Here is a 26,563-nt window from a genome sequence, read left to right as displayed (position 1 = left end):
GCATGTATTTTCTTACTTTGCAATTTTTTATTTTAAAATAAATAAATGTGTTAATTATTCAATGAGATAAACAAATGAATACATTAAAAACACAAAAAGATCAAATATGAAAATGTCTTTTTAGTTTCTTGCTATTTTCTCTTTCCATCGCTCTCATTTGAAGATGAAATCGACTCTCGGATTATTATTTAATTATGGACTAAACTGTTTCTAACTCCGTGGCTTTGTGGCACCTTCAGGTTTAGTGAAGAGATTCCAAATGAAGAAAATGAGATGAACAATGACAACTTGTCTAAAAGCAGCGCAGAGGCCAAGTCTGATGGGAGTCCACCTCTTCTTCACAAGAAGGTCATCCCAAACAGCACCATCGACCGCACGGGCAACCATGACACACCCATCACAGTAAGCTGCATGGTCATCATGAACAAGATTTTAACAACCATCATCCGAGGATCAAGCAATGTCTATTTTCCACATTCCAATTGTCAACCAAAGAAATCCCTTCTGTGTCCCCCCCCCCACACACACACAAGTTTGACCTCCCCACAGACGATTTCACAGACTGCCAACCAGATGGCGAGCTTCTAGCTGTGCCTCTGCTGGTGGAAGAGAAGAACAATGACACCAGCGGAACCGGCGGCCCGGTTCCCTCGCCCTCGCTCGACTTCAACGACAACGAGGACATCCCCACCGAGCTCAGCGACTCTTCAGAGACTCACGATGAGGGTGAGTGCAAAGGACGGATTACCTCATCCGTAAATCAGCCATCAAAGGCAGACAAAAGAGTCTCCGCATGCTTGTGTGTGTCTCTGATAGGTGAGGTTCAGGCCTTCCACGAGGATCTGAACGGGAGGCAGTACATCAATGAGATCTACAAGTTTAGCGTGGACAAGCTGTACGACATCCTTTTCACAGAGTCGCAGTTCATGAACGATTTCATGGAGCAGCGGCGATTTTCAGGTCTGCTTTCATCCTGTCAGACTCCCAGTTTCACTCATGGGATATTAATCTACTTGTATGTGTTTTTGTGTGTTCAGATGTGATTTACCACCCATGGAAGAAGGAGGAGGCTGGGAATCAGACAAGGGAAATCCTGTACACCATCTCACTGACAAACCCTCTAGCCCCCAAGACAGCCACCGTCACCGAAACACAAGTATGCCCAACATACAATGTCTCAAATCGTCACTACTTTCAACCGTTAAATCTAAAATTCACCTTTCAGACTCTGTACAAGGCCAGTCAAGAGAGTGAGTGTTACATCATCGACGCTGAGGTCATCACACATGACGTCCCCTACCACGACTACTTCTACACCCTCAACCGCTACATGCTCACCCGGGTCGCCAAGAACAAGTGTCGCTTAAGGTAAGACTACCAGTTAGCTTTTTCATTTTCTTATCGCCATGTTGTTATTATCATCAGTCAAATTAGGCTCGGTTCTATTTGTCTTCTAGGGTATCAACAGAGCTGCGCTATAGGAAACAGCCATGGGGGCTGGTGAAAGGCTTCATCGAGAAAAACTTTTGGAGTGGGTTGGAGGAGAACTTTCGCCAGCTCGGTAAACCTGACTTTTGTGCTAAAAATCAAGTGTCTTGCTGAAATGGATGTAGTGTTAGTTTTCTAAGCAGTTTCTGAAATATGAATGTGAGAAATGTGAGATCCTAAACAGAAAAACAGCAAAGTCATAGCAGCTCAGCTTTCGGGAACTTGCTCTTACTTGTTTGACAAGATCTTGCTTAATTTCTTTTTCCCCAAACTAAGAACACACTTAAAAGCTTTTTATCCATTAGTGGCCACTCCAAGCAAAAAGAAAAAAACATTTTGGCTGGAGGCCATTGTTTTCAGGGATTGCTATGATGTATCTACCAGTAATGCTGGATAGTCCTCCCTATATTTGACATCTCTGAGGTGGCAGCTCATCACTGACACTCGGTCCTTTGGGGAAATGTCTTTCACAGAAGTGGAGCTGTCCAAGCTGGAGGAGATCCTGACCGAGGCCCACCAGCTCTCCCCAAAGGCTAAAGTGGTGAAGAACGCCACGGTGAGGCGGAAGAAGAGACCCACCCCCCACATGCGCAGCCAGCATCTGGATGAAGCGCTCAGTCCCGTCACCACGCCGACAGACGAGGAAGTGATTCAGCGCATCAAACAAGTGGCAGGCTCCACACAGACCAGACATCAGAGTCCAGAGCATCGTCGCCTGCCTGGGGGCTTGGCTCTATACAGCGTCTCCAAACTGCTGCTCATCATCAGCTTCGTGTATGTTGCACGTCATAACGCACACGCACTGGAAAATATACACACATCAGACACTTCATTAGATACATCAGCATTATCCCTCATTCATTTTTTATTGCTTTCGTCCATATTGGGGTCTCACTTGGAGCCTTTCCCTGACTTTGGGCGAGACGCAAGGTACAAGTCACCAGCCAATCACAGGGCATATATAAACAACAAACAAACATTGACACCTATTTTGAACACAGGTGTCAAACTCAAGGGCAAGTCGGCCAAATGATTGATGCTGAAATCATGCTTATGCTGATGATCAAAATTGCAAATTGTCTTTTTTATCAACACCAAGCAAGAGGTTGGACGTTACCATCCACTTGCATAGGGGCTAGTAGAGAAGTGGTCAATTTGGTCCAGCAGATGGTACTACAATACCAAGAAAAATGTCTTTGTCCATCCTGGTTAGGAACAATTAACATTGATGGAGGTCTACCCTCTACTAAGCGCTGTTGTAGTCGATGAATTTCCTCAAATAATATATTTTCCTTTCATATCTACCTCCCTTCATCTGTGACTGCAGTGGAGAACACCCTCGGTGTTTTTTCTAAAAATTTCTAAAAATACAGCTGAATTTTTGATACAGCAGATCTATTGATTTGGTCACATCTAACAGGTCATTTGCCGCTTTTTATTCTTAAAACATCTTAATAGTGATTAAGGACTTGCTTACACGACACATGCATTTCATCTTTTTTTCCCGAATATTTTTTTAATCTGACTTCAGTTTATAAGAATATACGCTGCCTTTGAGTGTAACTCCTCTCTCCTCTCGTTTCATTGCCACCCATAGGATCTGTCTAAGGTACATGTAGCACTATACATTTATTTGCATAGCCACAATAGCCTTAAGTATTTTTTTAAATCTAATTTTACTGATATGCATAATAAAATCCAAAATGGAAGTTATTGTTAATGAAATGAACTGTTTCTTGTTCCCCCTCAGTCTGGTCCTGTTGGTGTTCCTCAATATGATGCTCTTCTACAAGCTATGGATGCTGGAGTATTCTGCACAGTCTTTAACAACCTGGCAAGGTCTGCGGCTCCATGAAAGGTTTGCACACACACTCTTCGACAAGTACACACATAGTACACTATGAGTTCTGTCTTCCAAATGATACTGCAATTTCGGTATTGTTTACAGGCCACTGAGCACATGCAGTAAGTACATTTGGATTGTTGCCCAGCAGGCAATCCCACAAATTCATTTAAAAAGTATGCGGTATAGTATGAAATATATAGCATGCATACACATGCTGTAAACTGTCCACGATAATAACAAATGCGACCGTAATCCATTAAATCTCTTGAATGGCTTCTGGGCTGAATGAAACCATTTGCCAAGTTCTTTGAATGGAGGCGACGCTTCAGTGCCTGGACCTTGCTAATTGCTAAAGTCTGTACGTGCGCGTGTGTGTTCGCAGTAAACTTCCTCAGACACAAATGGAGTGGGCCCAGCTCTTGGAGGCACAGCAGCGTTTCCATGACGCCGAACTGCAGAAATGGAGGGAGATAATCAAGTCATCCGTGGTATTACTCGACCAGGTACTCATGGATGGATGGCTAGATGGACAAACGGACAGATGTGCATTCCCATGTGCTGGTCATAACAATAAGAATATCAGCACAATAAAGCTCTTTTTACGCTTATGACATACAGTGATCCTTCGTTTATCGCGGAGCTATCGGTGTGTATTTAAACGCCATTCTCTTGTCACTTATAAACCCACGAAATAGCAAATCTGCGCAGTGGCGAGGGATCACTGTACTTCCTTGACATCAAGAGAGATGGCGCCAAAAGCAGTACTGATAATAAATATTTTCGACTGAACTCAAAACAGATGTTTTTTATTGCGAACAGAGGATCAGTTCCAAAAGAAATCTTGAAATAGGCAAATTTGCAGATGCGTAAATATGAGTGGGTAAAATATGCAGCTAATAAAACTAACGTTTTTCCTCTTTATTCCTGTTTTGATCAGATGAAAGACTCTTTATTGAACCTCCAGCGGGGTATTGGGTTGAGGGACTACAGCTCGGAAACTGAAGATAAGAGGACTCACTACCACTGATCCGCTGCCACAAAACAAGGCCATGAGGGCATGCTGTGCAATATTGGACCGCTTTTGTTTTTCTTTTTTATGATTCTGTATGCAGGGAGATAAAAAGTAAGCAGGTCCAGGAACATGAAGAGGGGGTGAGGAGTGAAGACTGAGATGGGAATTGAGAAGATGTCTCCAGCAGCAGCAGCGACTTTAACCGACTGTAAGCCATGTGTGTCATCAAGGGGGTCAGGCAGGAAGAATGAGTTCACTCTTGCATGCATTTAGACATCTTACAGCAACTCCTGTCAGTATTCATGCGGTTCCAATTCCAGTTTGTGTATATCAAAAACAACTGGAAGAGGAGAGACAGGGTTCATTTGGAGAGTTCAAAGTCGTTCTACTCTCACGACTGTTCCTCATCGTCCCCCTAGAGGACCTCGCTGCAGCGTCTCTTTTCACAAAGGATATCCGACTGCAGTTTGTTTGACCATCATCTTACAAATCTGGTCTGAGTGGTCTTTGTCAGGGCTGGTTCCCTGTCAGACAGCCAAATTTGAAGACGACACAATCTGCTTTGACAGTTGTTTCTGCGCAGTGATAATGAACCTTGCCCAATCAATGATGGTCGAATGTAGAAATAGAATGTATGTTTCAATTAGAAGACTTTTAAAAAGAGGCACTGCAGCGACTAGTAGGGAGACGTCTTCTTACATGTTTTGTTACTAAACTGTGACTATATCTCTTTAGAAGTGTTTCCAATTAGAAAGAATTCTATGAATATATTTGAACTATATTAGTATTTCATTATTTAATATATATACATTTCAAAATATATGAGCATTACCTATATTTATTGTTCATTTATGTACATAAGAAATGAGAGCTCTACAGCTGCTGAAGAATTTCTAAAAAAAAAAAAAGTTTTCCTCTTTAAAAGAAAAAAAAATGCATGCCAGATATGTCTGTGACATGTCCAGTGTGCAAGTACGAATCTGCATTTGTGCGATTATATTCGCACGTGTGCGTGTGTGTAGATGTGTGTAAAGAGTGTGACATTTCTACCATTCCACATGTGGTTTTTTTTTCTGTTCCTGGTTCCTGCAGCCAGACTGCCTTTTTTGGGATGCAGCCTTGCATTAGCCCTAACCACACTGAAGTTTACCATCCAAACTTTTTTCTCACATTTTAATCAAATGTTTGGAAAACTACATCAATCCACTTGCTGTAACAAGTGGTGCTTTTCTAAGGAAAAGTAGCTGATTTGGCCCAATTACTTAAGTAGGCCCTAACAGCTATGTACTTGAGCACCCAAATAATACATCGTGTTTAAAACTACGCAAAATACAATAAAGTTTTAGTCGTCACAATGCACACTATCAGTCACTTGTTGCTAGGTACAATTCCTACCTAGCAAAAATGAGTGTTCCTTGAGCCCAAAGATAAATTTGCCATGTGCGGGTCACATTCTCTACAATGTTTTCATCATAAAAAATAAAAAAGGGCACGGAAAATTGGCAGTGAACTAATCAGACACTTATAGGACATAACTCTAAAAACAGTTGCGTATGAGGTGACTTTAATGCATATATAAAAAGTGAAAATGTCCATGCTAAGAATACAGATGAATATTGCACAGGTTATATCGCAATGTTGTTTTTTTTTAAAAAAAAAACATTTCAACATTTTTATGATCTAATCTGGGGATTTTACTTTTTCGGTACTACGGCTACAACATTGCAACTGAATTGTTACTCTAAATATACATCAGAATATTAGGGCCACACAAAAAAAGAAAATGATGATACAAGGAAAAACTAGAAACGGTAGGAAATAAAATTGTAATAGTCTGAGACAAAACTCAAAATGATATCAGTCAAAAAGTTACAAAAAATGTTATGCAAATGGGATTAGTTGGAGAAACTCATACTTTTGCAAGAATATAAATGAATATTTTACGTATTACATATTTTACATTACCAGAATGAAAAATACTTAACATGTTCTGTTAAGTAAACTCTTAATTTTCCAAGATCATTTTTTCAATTACAATAAAGTTGTAATGTAGGAGGAAATAGAAAAATGAGAATACACTTGTGAAGGAAAAGTCTATTTTACACAAATCAAATTCTAACTACATGAAAAAAAAACTAAAGTATAGGAGTATCAAATCATAAAGACTTAAAATTGTATCAGCAGAAAGTAATAATTTTATGCTGCTCAAAAAAGTAAATATTTAATGCAAATTGTTAATTTTGATTTTCACTCTTATAATCATGGAGATTTTTTAAAACGTCATTCTATTTTTGTAACTGATTTTCCATCATTTCAATATTATTTTTCTTTTTATGCCTGTAATATTCCTCAATCATGATATATTTAAAAGTATTTGTTTTCACTATACCACCATCTAGTGGATCTCATGGGGCACTGCCACACCTGCCCCTAATTCAAATTGTCCACTAGAGGCAATGCCATAAACTGCTTTGTCCCAAGATGTCACACTCTTCTTTAAAGTCTGCTAATTTGAATGCCTCCCAACTGTTTTCAAGTGTTTGTCTGTGTTGGATGCAACGTGCAGCATGAGAATGAAAGGAACCAAATGAAAGAATTCTAGAAATTGTCATGTTGTATGTTCAACGAAGTATTATTACATGTACAGTAGATTGGCATCAAGAGCATGACTAGAAGAGAAAACCTTTTAGCTGAACTTCAGCCATAACTAAAAGCACTTCCAAACCTCCTTGTATTCAATCATTCAATTTTAAAAAAAAATAAGAGAAGCACTTTATTCCAACTTTAATAGTGTCTCCAGGTATGAGATCATCTTCCAAACAGTTATTTTCATTTTGGTCTTGATGCGAATTACTTGATCCCCCAAAAAGTATATTTCTGTATTCTTCTTTGTGTGCGTGCGTGTGTGCGTGCGTGTGGTCTATGTGCTTGTGGCGTATAGGAATGAAAAGGAATCATTAATGTTTATGCGTGTGACTATAACGGATGAACACCTGCTGTGTGGGGGCTCACTTGAAGGTTTTTTTTGCTATGTGTTACACCGCTCCATGTTTTAATATAAATATTTTAAAGAGAGAAAAAGAGAGACCACTTTATGAGACTGAAGAGTTATGAAGAGAATCTATGCTTAATTTTTATGATGGTACAGAATGTCATGAAAAATGTGAAATGGGAACTATTTTTACTTTTCCAGATGCTTTTTTTTTTTTTTACTACTGTTTTGTTTAAGAAACACTCAACTGATTGAGCTGGATAGCAAGTATGACTCCATGTATTTCAAGGACAGATATTTGACTTAATGATTCTCATTCTATTCAAACACTCTGTTTTTCTATTTATTTTACAACAAATCTCATTTAGATGACCCCAGCTATGCTTTTCTATTTATTTTACAACAAATCTCATTTAGATGACCCCAGCTATGCTATTGAATAGTATAGGCTACTGTATTGTATTAAAGATTGTATTGTCGGTGCACAGCAGTGGAACGCTTTAATGGTATTAATTGGCATTAATTAATCAACAGTAATTAAACAAAACAGCCTTTGTTAACGCAACAGTGAAGAATAACCGAGGAATTTCATTTAAGGCTACCCATGTTCAGAACTTGGCTAAAGTATATTAACAGTACATTGTATTTAAGCTAGTTAATGCTGCTAATCTTTACTGCAATGGAACGCTTTGTTTTTATTAATTAGAACCCATCACTGTACCATTTCTGTAATTTAAAAAAAAGAAAACACCCTGAAGCAACATGAAGAAATAATTCTTGCCAGCATTATGGCAGTAACAAAATGTGCATTAAGAAGCTGATGAATGTATGTGCTAATGCATATGAGCAGTGTCCTGGCTGGTCCACAAATATTACAGGCCACTACATAACATGGTCTGTGGTCTCCATGGCAGTAAATAATATGTAGCCAGTATACCATTCAAAAACAATCAATATCGCGCTTTTTACACACAGCCCCTTTTTGAAGTCAGATGAAACATGTTGCTTTAACATGGGAAATGACCACTGATTGAGTCAAAATCAAGAGTTCTACTGTATGTTTAGTTTGATTTCTTTTTTTAGAAAATGTTTTGATCTTCTCCCAGGAGAATTTTAGTAACATTTCTACACAAGATAAATATATACTGTAAGTATATGGTGTGTATGTGTGTGAGGGGTATTTCTCCAGTGTGCACGCACACACACATACTCAACACATGAAATCTTAAGAGAAGAAATCCAACCTGCGCTGCGCGTAGGCTTTCTTTGACTTGCTGATATTTTTTTTGCCTCATAGAGACTAAAAGACAAAGTGGCTTTCTGGTTCTTGTGAAGTAGAGACTGAACGTATGAATAAAGATCTAATGCGGATACATTTGCTCTCTGTGTCAAACTTTCTCTCCATTCTATTGTGTGACCTCAGGAGAGTTCAAACACTGCATGAGTGGAGAGGAAGTGATGCTGCTGAAATGAAATATTCATCACTTGCTGCACTTTGCAGTATGAAGTATAGTACATAGACTTTAAAATATTGATGTCGAAAGCTTTGTTTTGGGGAGGGGGGTTCCTACAGTAGAGTGGGTCGCCATTGTCCATCTGTTAGCTCATTGCACTTTGAATAATCCTCTCAATCGCAACTCAATGACCTCATTTAGAGCATAAACGTCAACTATGTACATCAGGAATCAAATATCTTCCATTCTTGTTGAATGTCCAAAAGTTCAACATTGGAGGATGTAGTTGGGGGAAAAAAAAAGACTACAAATTGTCCCTGTTCTATTGCTCGAATGAAGTCCAGATCATTTAAAATGTGACAAATGTCTTGATTAATGTCAAATCTAAACAGGGTGATATAATTATTAATTCATCCCATGCACGCTGTCTCGTCAGAATTTTTTTTTTGAATTGTTTTAATAAACATACATGCAATTTTACATTTGCTTTGATCTTGATTTTTCTTGTTTCATTTATGGTGGGAGTGTCCATGTCAGAGTGCTGTGTAAAGTCTTGTCCAGCACATTCCAGAAATTCCCAATGGAGTTAAGGTCTAGACTGAGTGGTAGCCAATGCATGTGTGAAAATGATGTCTCATGTTCCTTCAACTTCGCTTCCACAGAACATTCATTGAAAGAAAACACTGTTCATTCAGTGGATTTACATAGTCCGCTCACCTCCCTTTTAGGGCTCGCATAGCACAAGTGATCATAAAACACGGGCTTGGACAGACGTCACTGCTTTCTGTGCCCATCCTCATACCACATTGCTCTATATTCCAAAATGAAGCCTTTGTTCTCCAATTAGTGTAGCTTCTAGTTATTTTCTTAAGCCAAGCAGCAGTTTACAGCCAATCTATTGAGTTATTTTATAGTTAATATGAAAGGGATCTTGTTTAACAAAGGCCAACACCCATTGAGAGGTTTGTTTTATATCAGTCGACATTTGTTGATCAACAGGGCAGTAGTCCAAGCTCAAAAATGCTGTAGGTAGAAAATTCAGATTTTAAAAAAATTGTCATCTGATCAGAAGCACTTTTTTACAAGTTTACAGTGTCCACTACATGGAAAACTGGAGTTCATGTGACTTGGATTCACTTTCTTGCCAATTTTCCATAAAAGTTGAGTGCGCGACTTATACAGTAGTTGTCCTAGGGACAGATTCTTCCAAGTGAGATGTGGATTTCTACAGCTCTTTCATGACCTGTGACCTCTTGATGGCTTCTCTGACCACCATCAAACCATGCAACCTTTTCCCTGACCTTTCAGGTGAGTTGCCGAGCCTTCGCGGAACAGGCAGATTTATATCGGGTGACTTCTGAAGGCAATGTTGAAAACCGTATATACATAATATTTGAAAAATAAACACCAAAGCTAAACCAATACATTCAAGTTTAAGTAAGGTTCCAAAATGCTGAAAACTTTGTTATTTGATTGTTTGACACCAGCATTGTTGTTAAGGGTGAGATCACTTATTTTCACTTTGTGCTAATAGTCTACCATGTTTGCCAAATATTTCATTACAAAATTGCCTGAAATGTTAATAAACATTTTACAATTGCTTTATTCTGGATTGTTATCTATGAGACTCTTGCTCAAAAAATGTTTTCTCCCCCCTGCAGTTGTGCAACATAATTTTTGAAGCATCTCACAGCCAGATGAAAGCTATTAATGCGTGCAGTCAGTGCATATCCAATGAGAGGATGTGAACTATTTGCTTAGTTGAATCCAGGTGTTGACTTGCCTTTGAGTGGTTCTTCTGGAACCATGAGAATCGTTTTAAATTTTTTCCTGCAGTCTTATCTCTACTGATTCCCTCATCATTCTTCTTTTTAACAGTTTTAAAGAGGAGCCCTCCCCCTCAAGTATTCCACTCTCCCTCCTCATCAGGGGGGACGAGGAGATGGGTGAGGTCGCTGAGTCTGGAATGAATCAAGGGGGATGGGATGTCCATGGCTCACAGACACCCCCATCCGCCTCCCGAGCTCCAATCCCGACCCAGATGGGACCGTGCGTGGACTGTGGCGGAGCGAGGGCGGGGCTCCGTGGCCGCGTTTGACAGCTGCAAAAATAGAGAATGTATCGCGCATAGATGTTGGGAAGCATGCTGCTCCCAACACACTCTTGGAGAATGGAGAAAGCTCCAATATCCGCGTAAAAACTCTTTTTGTATGCTTATTTATTCTTACTGTTCTCTAGAAGCAATTCGGACTATGCACCGCGCCTTCTCCTTCCCGGTGACGGCGGAGCGCAGCCGGACCAAGGAGCGCCTGGAGGCAAGTCTGGCCGGCTTGTGCGAGCTGGAGCTCCGCAAGCAGCGTCAGGAGGGGCTAGTGCTCGGAGCGCTTGCGCTCGGCGACCCCCGGCCCCCGCAGGAGCCCCCCACTTCAGGGGACGTGTCCTGGTTCAGCTGCTGGGGCCAAGATAACCTGACACTGAGGCGCCAGCTGGTAAGAACTTTTAGTTATTATTATTTATTTATTTCACACTGTGTTTGGATTCTAGGAAGTCCAAACACCACCCCCTCCCCTTTTTTGCTCCAGACTGTTTGCTCTGCGTAATCCGCTTGCCCGCTTTTACTTTGAGCTTTTGCCTATGGTGCAGAATGAGATATTTCTTCGTTGGGGAAAAAAAAAAAAAGTTACTCAACTTGATTAATAGGCTCTCTGTTCGCTGGGTCTGGAGGTTTATGCCTGTGGGCGAGCAGATCAGGGGGTGGAGCAGTCGCCGTTTGGAGCCCAGGCCGACTATTTAATGGCCCATTGTTCCCCATCATACACTTTTGTGCCTTTTACTGCTTTACAAGCGCGCTCTTATTGCAGCTTTCTCCACATCATAAAGACATGACTGATATTCAGTTGTTTGCTTGTGGTCGACGTCTTTATGTCATAATTGATGAGGTGCTCTAAGTAGATTTAAAAGTGGTGTGTTTTATTGCAGGGGAGAGGTTTTTTTTTTTTTTTTGCCTGGAGCATCTCAGACTCCAACTTTTATGCATCGCTGAGCATCATGTGTACAGTGTACATATGATGATTATAGAAGCATTACGGTCATTGTTATTGTGATTCATAGAGGTACTGTAGTTCCCAGCCAACTGTTACAACCCTGTAACAAAAGGAGGTATTTATTAAATAAATGAGGTGGAATGAGAAATTAAATCGACCGCCTTCTCTCTACACCTCATCCCCCTCCTCCTCCCCACAGCCCTAACAATAGATGCATGTGGACCAGAATACTAATGTTGCTAGATGACAGGATGGTGGCCTTGAACACGGCTGCTCGCATTTGGTATACCTCAGCAAAGCAGTCAGTTCCAAAACAAGAGCTGAATTAAATGCCCTTTTATCCATTTTCTATATACCGTTTATCCTGTTCAGGGTTGCAGGGAGCTGGAGTCTCCCGGCTGACATCTGGGGAAAGGCAGACTAAACCCTCGATTGGTCACCAATCAAGCACAGGGGACATATAGAGAAAGGCAACATTCACATTTCCTTTTCCTGAGTGGGAACAGAAACCAAAGACACAACACCTCTGTACACAGTTTGCCTGTAAAATACGAATAAAGCTATGGTGAGGTGTTTCTAATATTTTGACCTTATGTACCTAGGTATAATAATGAACATTGTTAAAGGAATCTGAAAGTGTCAATCTATATTCCGCTTTATAAAATCAATGTAGATCATACGTTGAAATAATGCAATTTCACCGTGGGACAAAATGTGAAATGAGGTCATGGTGGCGTAGTGGTTCACCTGCCTGACTTTCATGCAGACAGCAAGGGTTCAGTTCGCAGTCATTGACAGTGTGAATGTGAGTCTGAATAATTGTGTTCAGAAAATGAATGGATAGATATCTGAAGCATTCCTGAAGACATGCGGTGCTTATCTACGATCGTACATCATTCTTCTTTCATTTTATTGCCAACTCTTTTGAATTTGAATCTGCTTCCTTCGTTCCACATTTCTTCCTTCGTTCTTCTTCATTTAGCAGTCATTGTCGAGGATATTTCGTTTGGAAGAAATATTGCCAAAGAGGCCCCAAAAAAGCCAACTAAAAATCAAAAACAGTTCATTCTCAGATGTTTCTTGGGGTACGCTGACGTGTTGGGTGATCTTGACCTTGGGTTTTTGTGCTACGTGGATGTGCGTTCTGCTTTCCCACATTATAATACATTAAATTTCCAGTAACGTTGGAAACATTTCTGTGACAACCAGAAAATGGTGGCCAAATTCCCAGTGATTGAACACCATCATAAAACTTGAGGTTCCACTATTTTCCCCCTCCAATTGGATATTAGGATGCATACATAACAAACGAGAACAAAGCCATGTTTCCACTCAGGAGACAGCGCCCAACCCCACCGCTGTCCACCCCACCTTGCCGGAGCAAGCCAACATTGTCCTCATCACAAACGGAGGAGAAGCAGTTGTTTCATGGTCTGCAAAGGAGGGGTTGGCTTGGGGATGAAGGATAGGGAGGGGGAAAGGGAGCTTAGTTTCCTGTTTTCATTTTCTATCCAACATATGTGGATCAATGTCTATTAACTCTTCTGCCAACCCAAGCATGTGAGTAATTGCATGAGGAATGTCCCTACAGAATAGATGGCACCAGTTGTACTGAATTCAGCTCGCCATGTGTGTTGGAGACAACTCCCCGTGTAGTTTACAGGGTGTAGCTGTGTTGGGACTGTGGCTGTACTGTACTGTATGTGTATACATTGTGGTGCCCCCTCTGAGGCTGACCTCTGCCACAGTGTGAGGTGTTGACAGGGTTCAGATGGGAGACAGCAGCTGGTGACGCATGAAGAGCTGACCTCCTGTCCACTCACTGCTATTGTTAAGCAGACGTAGTACATGGCTAGAAGCAATGGCAGTGAGTTGGCAGCCCGTAGAGCAACAGTTTATTTCATCATTCAAGGCACTCGCACACCACCTTATTTGGTCATAGCACAACTTCAGTAAGAATTGAGTCATTACAAGGCTCACTTTCTATGGACATTGGTCGAGTTTTTTTTTATAGCAATATCTCCCCTAATGTTGTAATGAGGTATTTTGACTGTTTTGTGAAACCAGTTAGTGTGCCTTCAGGCTTTGTCTGGCACCCTCAACTACAAAGCCCTGACCTACATTTACAACTTAATATTAATACTTGTTTCATGGAAATTTTATTAATTTATTCACAAAGCCTTTCTCTTGGCACTGCTTCCAGTATTTTTTTTTCATTATATTATAAAATAATAATGATTCTGAACTATTCTGTGAACACATTCACCATATGTAACCTGGTCATTTGTATGCAACTACTAAAATGGTATGGTTCTGTGAAGCCTAAAGGTGGCCCTAATTTATGGATTGTGGAGTTTGGTAACAAGATTGGAGTTTTCTTTCTTTTGTTGTTTTGTTGCACTTTGCACAGGTAGAGTCAGGCATAACAAGGCGTTTGCCCTTTTGTGCACCGTTGTGGAATGGAAGTAGTCTTTTCCTCGCAGCATCCCTCATTTGCATCAAAATCAGGGAGGTCAGAGCACAGTACGCCTGAGTATGCTATGCTTGACAATGCAGGAACAGAAATTGATTCGCTCGTGTCTGTGCATGACATTGGCAAGTAAATTAAGGTCCCCCCATGTGGATGATGTAGTTGGCCGTGTATGTGACATTGGCAATTAGAAACCGCCTTGCACACCCGTCGAGTGACAGTAATGCTATTAAACAATTTTAATTTAATTGAAAGTAACTCAAGGAATTGATTTTTATAATAATTCGGAGGGATTGTCCCACGCTGTTGTCACATTTAAGAATGAAATCCGATGATATTATCGGACGACTCGTCTCTATCGTATTGTATTGTTGTGTAAATGTAGCAGCGAGTGCATTTGAATGCTTGGTGTTATATATCGTATAAGGGAACAGCTGGCTGATCAAGGGTTTAGCTTTTGTGCCCTGATAAGACATGGGCACATCATTCATTTAGTGTCTTTTTTTGTTTTTAAATGGAAAGTGCACAAACGCTGAGTCATCACATTACACATATTAGCACACATATGCTGAGCTGTCAAAGCTGCCACTCACAGGAGGACATCGTGGCACGTCACGCTCCTTTCACAGCCCCCCATGACATCCCTCCTCCCTGCCTTAGCACCCAGTCATAGCAAGCATCCTAATGAGCACCATTCACTGAAATTTTGTTAACACAGAGTATGTTAGTGCATGCGCTACAGAGGAAAACTTCATCAATTGTTTGAATGAAAAAAGACTGGTGAATCAATATGTGGATGTGTCTTTGAAAAGATGACTTTGAACTGCACGCCCTCGGAAAGGAGCACATTTAGGGTCACATTCTATTACACTAGCAAATGACTGTTAGGTTGTCAAGAATGTGCAGCGATGTTGCTAGGAGACACAAAATACATGTTGTGTTTTCATTTGCAACCAGCAGACAGCACGTCATGCCTCATCAACATCATCAAATTAGCCACATCTTGACCATATAATGTGCCTGAAGTGCAGCTCGCTTGTGTCCAACTCCTTTGTAGTTGGAGCCTGTGATACCAGCACGGCGCCTCTATTTGTCTGCAAATTTTGGAACCTACGTTTTCCTTCCTTATGAAAGATAGCAGCATGCAGTATTATGCACTGTTTTAAATCAAGGACCTTTTTTCCTTACCTAATTAAGTCAATTTTATTTATAAAGCTCTTTATATACCTTTATATAGCTCTTTTCACAGGGAGGACCTTTAATGGTCAATCTTCCATAATGCATTTTTCTTCTATGTTGGAGGTCAACAGTGTCAGTTATCAGGAAGGTAGTATTAACCCATTCTGACCAGCCCCAGATGTGATGTGAAGTGTATGATTTGAAAGGTGAACTTAAGGTACTAAGTGTTTATGATTTTTAATGCTTGGTGCGTGCATGTGTGTGCATGTGCGTGTGCGTGCGTGTGTGTCTGTGTTGTGTGTCAGACAGCCTTGTCTGATTTAATTATAGAGGATCCAGGAGTGAGGCTGTCTCATTGGTCCATTCCATAGATGTTTATGTCCTGGTGATGAACCACTGACTGGTTTATGAGCTCACTCCCTTTTAGCACAACCAGTGATCTCTTTTTTCCATTGTACATAGTGTGTTTGTATCACCAGTATCTGCACCTCTCATCTTCATCTACACTCTGAATGTGGAGACAAATAGAAATTAGTGGCGATGTTGGCATGAATTGGTCCCTGTAGTCTCTGTGTAGCTGCTTTATGGTTAGGTGAGGTGGGTTGAGCGTTGTCGTCGGTCTGCCCCCATCCCCCACCATCCCAGGACTGGGGATGCTGTAAAAGGGTAATGATAGATTGTGCACAGTGTGGTGAAAGCAGTGTGAGGGCATCAATAATAGACAATAATCTCACAGCAGCCTGCTAAAAGCTTCTTGCAATGAAGTACCTTGCTGTAGGAACCCATCAAATGCTGTAAAGTGTCAGACTGCTTTATATACTAACAGCAACCGTCTGAAAGAAGGCAATCAATTGTGTGGAATTGCATTATTGGTTCATTGATTTCCAATGGTTTTAATTGCAACAATGCTCCTCGTTTCTGGTCTCTAGCACACAAGAACATATTGATGGAGGGTTGCTTACAGCCTTGTTTGGACCAAGACAATAAGCACCCTTGTTGAGACAATTGGAATGACAGCAATTGTGGGGGGTGACAAGGTTATTGGGGAAGCATAGGTTAGCGTGGGTCAACTGACCCTAAGCGGCATTTGCATCATGAGTGCGCGTTAGACAAAAGGAGTCAACGTCCAAATGCATTTTCAGGTTTTCTTGTCGTGAGCAAAGCACACATTTGAACAACAGAGGAGGAGCAGGAACATGATGTCAATTTGAGATGATGCTGACATTGAGCGACGACACGACCTTTAATTCACTTACGGCTGATCACATGCATGCAGCAGTCTGACGAAGGCCATTGTTGCTGGCTGAGCAAGAGAAAGCTTTAACGTGTTGTTAGAGGTTAGCACTTAGCACAAAGATACTGCTTCGGTTAATTTAACAATCTCCATTGTGGTTGTAGTTTAGACTGAGCAAAACCACCATTTCCCTTGCGTCATTCAAAAAACGTTCTAATTCAGTAGTCTCATGACTTAAGAGGTGTTTGTAAGTTTATTGTACGAAAAGCTGTTAAAGGAATTAAAAGCAGATGTGTGTCTGTTCTCTTTCTTAAATGGAGTTGCAAATTATTTACATTTGTACTGTGTACTTCTCATCACCTTTTGTGCGTAGTTGAATATTGTTACACGTAATATGTCCACTCTATATGTTTAATACGTTTAAAAAAAAAAAAATGCAAATATAGCCTATTAGGCGTGGGGCTATCATTTATTCAATAAATGCTGACATTAGCCAAAAAATATCCACGCTGTCAGCAAACTCCCATAGTTTGTTGTTTGCATATACATTTTCTGATTGCAATTGATTTATAAAGAAGTGTGTGAGCTAGACCAATATGTATTTCAAACAGCATGAAGTTCAGTGGAAAAGCTCACATTTCATGTCACCCCCATGACGAAGTCTCAAATGAACCGCAGGGCGACTCATTATTTCAATTTGTATTAACCTTTGCAAGTAACTTGATATGTATATATCTTTTTAATTACTACAGCGTATGTCTTTTTGTACAAATTCCAACTAAATCAGTGTAGGCTTACATGTACTATGTCTGACACAAGTTTGCGTGACAACTGGTTTCAGTTGTTGCATCACATGTTCTAAACATGAGTGCAACATCCTGTATTAGGCCCACTCCATTGCATGCACTTTCAAGTGTATTTGAATAATTCATGTTCCACCTGACTACTTCTTGTGTACTGTCAGTTTGCTTTGATTCGATTTGACTTTATTAATTCATGCTTGCAGTGGAGCCAAAAAGGCCCCACTGAAAAAACAGCAGAACTTTACAATAACAACAACAAGAAATTTAAATATTAAAAAAAAGCAAGACACGTTTTTCAAGGCAGTGGGGCATGGAAAAAGTTCTGGGCATGGGCTTGCAAAACAACGTCCAGAGATACATCAATGACACACTACAGTACAATGGACATGAAGTGCCAAATACAACACCAAACTAAATACAACTAGTAATTAAAAATACGACAGCAATTAACTAATCCTAACATCGAACTAAAATCTAAAAACATCATATCAAAATACACAATAAATAACTAAATACAACAGAATAATGTAAAATAAATATAAATAACCACTGTCTTAGATTCCAGAGGATTTTTGTGAGCCCATGTTTGTGTTCCGACTTGTCCTTGACAATTAAATGACAAAATATTTTATTACATCATCAACTCAAGCCTGTTTGTGTGAATACAAATTGATGGGTGTCAATGAAAAGCCAACATGGTGTAGTTTATTGATTAGCATCTCTAGACTCCACTTGATCATTATGCATTGTTGTCTCAGATTCATGCCTCAGTCATATAGAGATTTCATGCTAAGAACAAGGAGTGTGTTTGTGTTTCAGAGTGCTCTTCAGAGTTCGCCATGGGGTCTCATGCAAGCGCTGGAGCAGCAGGTGGGAGAGCTGAACATCGACACTGACCACCATGATGCCGCTCAAGGAGATACAGGTGACAGTCGGCCGAGTTTAGGTACCTGTAATTAAGGGGAAGGGTTCCAGCAGCCTTATGAGCTAAATACTTATACCGATATTTAATTACCAACCAAACTTCTCGTAAGCTCATTTTTCTCATAAATTGCCAATTCAAGTATGATTTAGTTGCATTTTTGACTGGCTGCTATTTATACATATTTGTTTAGTGGCCAGCTTGCAACGTTTGCTACAAGAAACGTAGGTTTGATGGCTATGAAATAACCCTCTCTTCTCTCACACAAGCTGTACTTTTTTCTAGGTTTTTTTGAGTCAACTGAAGGTCAGTCGCCTAAAGGGAGAACTTGTTCTGCAGAGCCAGCAGAATCGGTCTCTTCCTGGCCTTACAACAACGAAAGGCCCAAGTCTGTGGGTAAGAAAATAAACACACATGGTCCTCTTTCACCGTTTCCTGTTCCACGTGGACATCATTATAAGGCTTCTGTCAATAAATAACGGCCGCTCTGCCTTTATGTGCCTTAAGCATTGGTTGCTACAGCTTTTTTATGTATAAAAGATGCCTCTGATACCTCCGTGAAGCAAGTACAAAGTGTTTTGTTTTAGTTTTATTCTTTTATGAGCGAGCCTAATGCAGTAACAAATTAACAAACAAACTCCCAATTTGGCCTTCATTGAGGCTCTTAATGTACCGTAAAATATTTACAGCACTTCACTTTCTCCACGTCATGTTACAGCCACATAAGAAAATAAATAATGTTCTATTCAGAACACCCCATAAGGACAATTTCACTTTGGGCAGCATTTACAGATCCTTTTTTTCTGGATTTTTTTACATTTTGGTTGATGACCCCTGAATAACTGAAATTCTTCAAGCTGTTTTATCAAATGCAGAAGTTGGTTGTGTATCCTTGCATAAACCACTATTATCACCACTATCCACAGTGGTTGGTAAGCCAAAACGTTCATGTCAAGTCCTGATTGTCACGTTATCTTTCACAACAATGACAGTTGTGGTTGCAAAGTGATGACAATCTTGAAACCTGGTCATCATGAAAACATCTACTTTCTTCTCGTGCATTCCGCCCTTTATATTTTACGCCAACGGAGACATATATGTAGCTACAGCAGTTGCTTTTTACTTGTTGTCCTGTTGTTTTTAGCGCAATAAAAATATATATGCAGTATAGGTGGTAGTTCAAAAGTGGTTTTTCTATTAAGAGTTTGCATTTTTTGTAGCAGCACGAACGGATTTCATGTAGGTGTGTGAGATTATTTGTTGGTTGTAATTTATTTGCAATTGGCCAGTTCAGATGCATTGCTTAGTGGATGCCACGTCTTACGCAATAGAAAGTGGGTAGAATATGGGTAGAGAAAGTGGGTAAAATATGGGTAAAATTGTTTTGATCATCCTACACACAAAAAGATAATTATTTGTAACCACAGCATTTTTCCCCACTACAGTATGGCCTGCAATGACCTAGAAAGTGCTAGAATGGTTAAATATTTTTTGCATAATACTCCACCCAAACAAAAAAAGGCAATTAAATATAAAAAAGAATTATGAAAAGATCATATTAAATGAAAATAAAATAATATTATTTTGAAGTCTACTGTCCCTGACACCATTGTACTAGTTGGTCTCTTGGCCGAATTCAGTGGGAAGATCCAGCTCCAGGATGAAAACGGATGGATGGGGGGAAAAGTCTGCTTGTATTCTCGTTTCTTGTTCATTATGACACTGCTGCCTTAACTAATACTCCTTGCATTTTTCTCTCTATTTGGAGACCCACTCTTGTTGAATGGGGAATCAGACATGACAGTCCCTCCAAGTGGCCTGCCTCGCTCATTCTCTGCCCCCCACCCACCTCTGGAGGGCATCGCCGAGGAAGGGACACCAGTGGACTCGTGGATGCTGGAGCAGAGCCGAGACGAGCAATCCTGGCAGCAGCCTCCGGGGGATCAGGTGACAGATGAACACTACCAGCAAGCCATGAGGGTGGAGGGTTACATACTTCATCTCGTCCAGCGTCACACCCTTTCGCCACGGCCGTGTCAGCCTCGCACTACTCTAAGTCCGGATCCGCCATACAACTTCACCCCCGCACATGCCTCCCTTCACAGGAAAAGCCCCTCTCTTTCCACAGAGCAAGGACATCCAGGTCCTCAAGTTGACCTTTCGTCTAACCCAAAGAGCCTGAGTCGGGGTTGTGACCCTCCGGAGGGTGAGTCCTATGGAGGAGAGGTCCCATCTTTGGATGAGGAGCGTTATTTGATGCTGCCCTACCCCCAGTGTAAGCCACACACCCCGGCTGGGCGGCAACCATCACCTCTGCCCTCCTTGGACCCCAACTGCAGTGCCGGGGCGCTTAACCTTTGTTGTGAACCCTCAACCCCCCTGCATTGTCCACAGCCCCCAATCAATCACAAGCACAATCTAGTAAGTGCTCAATACATCCCAGGGCAGGCCTGCCATGCCCCCTTGCGCTCCCCGAGACACTTCAACCCAACGCAGTCTAAAGCCCGCCAGGCCTCTCCTGACCACCCCAACGCCAAGTCCAGAAACTCAAGGAAGGGCCACAATGAAAAACAGAGGTCTAAAAAGTCAAGCGGTAAAACCGGTCGATCCCAATCAGAGAACAGCCTCCTTGGCCAGCGGGTACTGCCTGAACGCAGATACAGCACCACCGAGAGGCATCAAGGTAGGGGGGATCAAGCTCAAGGTCAAGTTGCTAAGATTCACGTCGGGAACAACGGCGACAAAGCAAACCGACGTTGGTGTTCCAACCTGGAGCTCAGTCAAGACGAAGGGGAAAACCACGTGGAGCAAGGACATAGGAGGCCACCTCGAAAAGCTCGCCATAGTCACAGTGGTCACCATCAGCAGCAGCAGCAGCATCATCCTCCGCCGCAGCAGCATGCCCAACGCTGGCACTCAGACTTCCAGCAGCGAGCACCACTTTGCCAAGGGGAGGACGCCTATGTGGGAGCTGCCCCAGCCGAGTCCTCATCCAGCATGAGCGAGGTGTACTCACCCGCCTCCAGCTCGCTCTCCAGCGACTCGGACGAAAGCGGGGGGTTAGTGTGGCCCCAGCAGCTTCCACCTCGTCTCGCTGTCACATCCTCTTCGTCCTCACCCTCAGCGCAGGCCGCCGCCGCCGCCAACCCGCCTGCCCAGCCAAAGGCCTTTGTGAAAATTAAAGCTTCCCACGCGCTCAAGAAGAAGATCCTCAGATTCCGCTCAGGATCCCTCAAAGTCATGACCACCGTGTGAATTGGTTTCAAAACCAAAGCATGACTGTCGGTTGCAGCTTTTCTCGGCTTTGCGCTGTACTCTAATTAAAGGCTGGCATGTCATGGTTGATTCCGACAAGCACCCACATCAAAACTAACTTCCCCTAAATGACGTTAATTGATGTGATGCCACATTACGAATGTTGACAAGGCTTGCTTTGTTGCTATGGAGCTGATGTCCAAAGGAATTATTGCGAATGACTCATGCTTCATGCCTGTGAAACTAATATTGTGATAACAATTAAAATGCTGTGCAAAGGTATTAGGCCACCACTGGGTTTGTCATTTTAGCGTTTTAGCAGGACTACCAAAAACAAATATTTCCACAAATGTTTGTGGATAGGTACTGCATGCACACGCCATAAAACTTAAATGAGGAGTTAGATTAAAGTGCTGAGACAGGAATTTATGTTCAATGTTTGCATCAGAGGATAGAGGCTGTCTGATCCCTTCGATGAACCAGGGAGTCACTTGTTGCCTAATCAACAGATAAGCACAAATATGCTCAAAGGTAAAAGTCTGTGCTTGGCTTGGTGATGTTCTAATTATATACTGTATGGTCAATAAAAATTGATGGAACAAAAAAAGTAAAGGATGGCCCGATGCCTTTGCACAGTAGTCTACAAAATGTCTTCAAGTATTGGCAAATTTCGCCTCTCTAAGTCATACGTATCATAAATCTTGACAACGACTTTGCTAAAAGCCTGAAAATGTACTTTGTGGTTTGATTGAAAACTCACGACAGGAGATTTATAATTTTGTAAACCAGCACTCAAATGAAATAATACCGATTATTTTTTGTGTTTGCATTATCTTCACTCACAAATTATGGTCAGGGCAAGAAAGTCTACGCAGTCTGTCTTTGGTGGGAAGGATTCTCATCGGAATTTAGTAGATCAGACTAAATCATTATCATCATCATCATCATCTCGGAGGAACAGTATCTTAGTGGTGAACACACCCACCTCACAATCATAAAGTTCAAATCCAGCTCTAGTATGTCTCCCTGTGCTTTCATGGGTTTTCTCCAAGCACTCAAGCTTCCTCCAACATTGCAAAACATGCTAAATTATGTGAAGACGCGGTATTGTTCTGAGTTGTCCTTAGATGTAAATGTGAGTGTGAACAGTCATTTGTCTTTATGTGCCCAGTGATTGGCTGGTAATCAGTCCAGGGTGTATCCTGCCTCTTTGGCCAAAGTCAACTAACTCACAACCCTAGTATGATTAAGTGACATAGAAAATGGATGGATAAATAATATGACATGTCAATAGATGCTTGTAGATTAGGCCAAAATGTAAATGCTCAAATAATCCCCACACACACACACACAAATACTAGTATATATTGCCTTTACAGCAATTTATAATAGTTTCATATGTCACTTTTGAGTTAAGCACGTCTGAGACTCATGTTACTAGAAATTGATGTTATACTGTTTTAAGGTACTATCGTACTTCATGTCAGTTTTCTAACTAAATTCTCATTTGAAAATGTACACTACATCTATGATGACTTGTCATTACAACAGAAGTCGTTTTGAAGGCACGACTGCAGTGAAACAGGGAAAAGCACACAAGGTAACACACTTGTAAATATGTAGTTAAGTTATATCCATGATGTGGCCTTGTTTGGAATGAATGTAGTTTTTAATAAAATAAAAATGTTTTGGTCTTTGCTATGTTCACAAGTGTCACGTCCTTATGTACGGAAGCGTGCAACTGCCAGTATGGTGTACACACATATTGTACATACACGGTGCAGCACTGGTTAGCACGTTGCCTCACAGTTCAGATGCGCGGGTTCGATTACAGCTCCAGCAAAAGTGATAGATAGGATAAGCAGATCTATTTAATCAATGTGTTTCGTCAGCTATTTTTGAAGACCCGAACTAACCAGTTCTGACATATTATGTATTGAGTACCGGGTTAATGCCTGACATTGTGCAATTTCCTATTTTTATAAATATATGATGAAGTAGATATGAATCAGTTAAGCTTCCTTGTGGTTTTGAGCGTCACATGGACTAACAAGATATGACGCAAGTATTAGTTCTTTGCAATTCTGAAGAAATCCTGTCACATGCTCTGAAAAAGCACACTCAAACAGCGTATTTATGCATCTGCAACTGATATTCCTATTTGCTACCTCATAGTTTTTCTCGAATCATTGTATACCACGAGTACTGTATTCTGTTTGCTCTTAAAGTACAATAGAACAAAACAAAAATAATTTCAATGATACTAAATATCATATTCAGTATCATTGAAATAATTTTTCCGACTTTTACACAAGCAGTTTTCGCGGGTGGTTCTGGAGCTCCTGCGAAAAACGAGGGATCACCATATATAAATTTGTGGAAATATATATATATATATATAATTTATAAATATATAGAATTTGTGGAAATATATATATATATATATTTCCACATATATATATATATATATATACTATATATACAGTGAAATTCTTTTTCTGACATTTACACAAGCAGTTGCAAGATTTAACATCTAATCTCCTGCAACAAACAAAACAGAGTACATGATGTATTTGCACAACTTTGACATGAACATTGAATCATTGGTAAAGAGCACAACAGATATTATTTTTTGCATTAAACATGAGAAATCTGTTTTTTTATTTTACAGCATTTTATGAAGTTGCATTTAATGGTTCTGTTTGTTTGTACTGCTTCATAATGATGTATGTGGCATCTATTAACAAATATATTTCTCTTGCCAAGAATGGGCCATCATACCATATAATGTAGTAAATTAAAGGAAGGAAGAAATTCCGAGCCTTCTCATCCACTGCCACAGTTGATCATGGCTCATGTCAATTTCTGCACCTCCTCATACGTTAGTCATCTGCTTTTCTGAGGAGCTTGTGGTAGTATGAGGAGTGATGCTGGTTCTGGGCGTGTGGTCCTCGCTCAGTAAGTGCAAAATGTTGCACAGGGAGCGGTTCATGGTGTCTTTGAAGCTTCGGCCGAGACACACATAAAGAAGAGGGTTGAGGCAGCTGTTAAAGTATGCCAGGCATAGAGTCAAAACATGGGCCAGATACACGGATGGGCTGTTAGGGGAATGCCGAGGGGTCACCAAGATCAAGAAGTCGACAATATGCAGGGGTAGCCAGCACAGGAAAAAGCTGAGCACCACGGCAACGATGACCCTCAGCGTCCGCTTGGAGCGAGTCCTAGTGGATGCCACTTTACTGTCGGCTTTTCTGTAGACCATCAAGTGGCAGATGACGATGATGAGGAATGGCAGGATGAATCCAAACAGGAAGCGAAGGGTTGTGACGGCCCAGGCCTTCTCCACACTGTAAGCCACCACACACTCGCGCTTGTACTCGCCCAACTCGATCTCCCGAGTGAACACAAACTGAGGGATGCTTCCTATCAGGGCCAGACACCACACTGCAACACAGCCCAAGACAGCGTACTTGGGTCGCCTGTTGTTGTGGCACCATATGGGCCAGGCCACCAGCAACCAACGATCCACACTTATGAAGACGAGTTGCAAGATGCTGCAATACATCACTAAGTAGAAGAGGCCTTTGACCAATGTGCACGCTATTGGGCCAAAGTGCCAGTGGTCATCGTGGGCAAGTGGCACCATGAGAAGAGGCAGCGAGAGGCAACACAGGAGGTCAGCCAGCGCGAGGTTGAGGAACCAGATGGATGTGACCGACGCGGGCATTTTGAATCCGGTCACCCACACCACTATGAAATTCCCAGGAACGCCAAATAAAACCACAAGGGCATAGAAGGTCAGAGCAACGACTTGGATAGGCTGAATCTTGGGCCTCATGATATCGGGAAAATCGGGAAAAGTGAAGTTGCCGTCTGGAATGCTGAAGTTATAGTCATAGATGTCACTCAAGTTAAAGAAGTCGTCCATGATTGAGCTGTAAATTCAAAACAAAAAGTTAGCTATGTAGCTCTCATAATGTGAATGCTGTCTCAAAACGATTTCAAGCTCCACAACTTTAGGAGACTTTTAGATCAGCTAAATCAGCGTCAAAAATGAGTTTAGGCCACCATCTCTGATTGAAATTTGCTGTTGACCATTGTTATTCATATGTTTGTTGAACTGACATGCCAGATGCATTAAGCAATGTGTTGATGTTGCAAATTTCAAGCCACATATTTGACAACATTTGGTCAAATTTCTCATTGTACAACTTTCAGGGCTCTCTGACATAAGAAGTTCAACTCTTCCATCAATAAACTGTAAAGTATATGATCAAAACATTCTAATCACAATAAACTAAATAACAGTAACTCAATTCTAAGTTTGAAATAAAGGGTTTCACAAACAATGTAAGTCTTCAAAAGGTTTAACTCACAGGTCACAGCAGTTGATGTTGCACTTGTGTCTTCGCTAGGAGGAAGTGATGTCCTTTTCTCCTTTTGCAATGTTTTATACCCCAAGAGACACACACACATGCACGCACACACACACACACACACACGTCTTTATGTTCCCATGTTAAAAACAGTGACGTATAATGACGTTCATGACTGGTCAGACAGAAATACCAGCTTCAGATTTAAATAATCAACCAACTATTAAAATTTGGATTTCTTTTTTTCAAGAAAATTTTGAATGTTTTACACCCATAATATTTTGCAGTGAAGAGCACTGTTTTCTGCAATTTAGAGAGTTTACTGCCCACTACATATCATTACAGGATGGATGGATGGACGGACCGACAGATGGATGAATAGTTCGAGGGATGGATGGGTGGATGGTTCTTTTTACATATGTAAGAGACATATCATTTATACTCTGCAAAGAACAATGAAATGTGTAATGTAATGTATGACTATATTT

The 26,563-nt window shown here is 41.0% G+C and overlaps 3 protein-coding genes and 1 long non-coding RNA gene across 18 annotated transcripts in view; 2 read left to right on the top strand and 2 right to left on the bottom strand.

Annotated features, from left to right (window-relative positions):
• LOC119132955 (protein Aster-B-like) overlaps nt 1–8,713 on the top strand; it is a 52,326-nt gene extending 43,613 nt beyond the window's left edge. For 13 of the 15 annotated variants that reach the window (XM_037268521.1, XM_037268514.1, XM_037268512.1 and 10 more), the window contains 11 exons: nt 240–402; nt 534–726; nt 817–960; nt 1,038–1,156; nt 1,226–1,368; nt 1,458–1,561; nt 1,962–2,262; nt 3,086–3,097; nt 3,239–3,346; nt 3,717–3,837; nt 4,272–8,713. In XM_037268521.1, coding sequence (XP_037124416.1) covers nt 240–402; nt 534–726; nt 817–960; nt 1,038–1,156; nt 1,226–1,368; nt 1,458–1,561; nt 1,962–2,262; nt 3,086–3,097; nt 3,239–3,346; nt 3,717–3,837; nt 4,272–4,361 — 1,498 coding nt within the window. In that variant the 3' untranslated portion in view covers nt 4,362–8,713. The remainder of the gene's footprint in view (nt 1–239; nt 403–533; nt 727–816; nt 961–1,037; nt 1,157–1,225; nt 1,369–1,457; nt 1,562–1,961; nt 2,263–3,085; nt 3,098–3,238; nt 3,347–3,716; nt 3,838–4,271) is intronic. The other 2 variants (XM_037268513.1, XM_037268506.1) reach the window with 1 other exon arrangement.
• A 768-nt stretch (nt 8,714–9,481) lies between these two features.
• Nucleotides 9,482–11,158, bottom strand: LOC119132958. Its single transcript, XR_005100018.1, has 2 exons — nt 11,021–11,158; nt 9,482–10,893 (listed from the first exon to the last, which is right to left on the bottom strand). It is a non-coding gene; the product is annotated as an uncharacterized LOC119132958 (long non-coding RNA).
• LOC119132957 (dapper homolog 3) lies at nt 10,767–23,404 on the top strand. Its single transcript, XM_037268522.1, has 4 exons — nt 10,767–11,281; nt 18,342–18,447; nt 18,730–18,840; nt 20,213–23,404. Exons 1-4 carry the CDS (start codon nt 10,778–10,780, stop codon nt 21,697–21,699), a joined length of 2,208 nt encoding a protein of 735 aa, XP_037124417.1. The 5' UTR covers nt 10,767–10,777; the 3' UTR covers nt 21,700–23,404.
• Nucleotides 23,405–24,252: 848 nt separating this feature from the next.
• Nucleotides 24,253–26,129, bottom strand: LOC119132684 (C5a anaphylatoxin chemotactic receptor 1). Its single transcript, XM_037268141.1, has 2 exons — nt 26,076–26,129; nt 24,253–25,634 (listed from the first exon to the last, which is right to left on the bottom strand). Exon 2 carries the CDS (start codon nt 25,625–25,627, stop codon nt 24,575–24,577), a length of 1,053 nt encoding a protein of 350 aa, XP_037124036.1. The 5' UTR covers nt 25,628–25,634; nt 26,076–26,129; the 3' UTR covers nt 24,253–24,574.
• Between the last annotated feature and the right edge of the window lie 434 nt (nt 26,130–26,563).

The sequence above is a fragment of the Syngnathus acus genome, chromosome 13, assembly GCF_901709675.1.
Source record: "Syngnathus acus chromosome 13, fSynAcu1.2, whole genome shotgun sequence".
Classification (NCBI taxonomy): Eukaryota; Metazoa; Chordata; class Actinopteri; order Syngnathiformes; family Syngnathidae; genus Syngnathus; species Syngnathus acus.
Note: the sequence above shows the minus strand (reverse complement) of the source record. Positions and strands in the feature narration are given on the sequence as shown.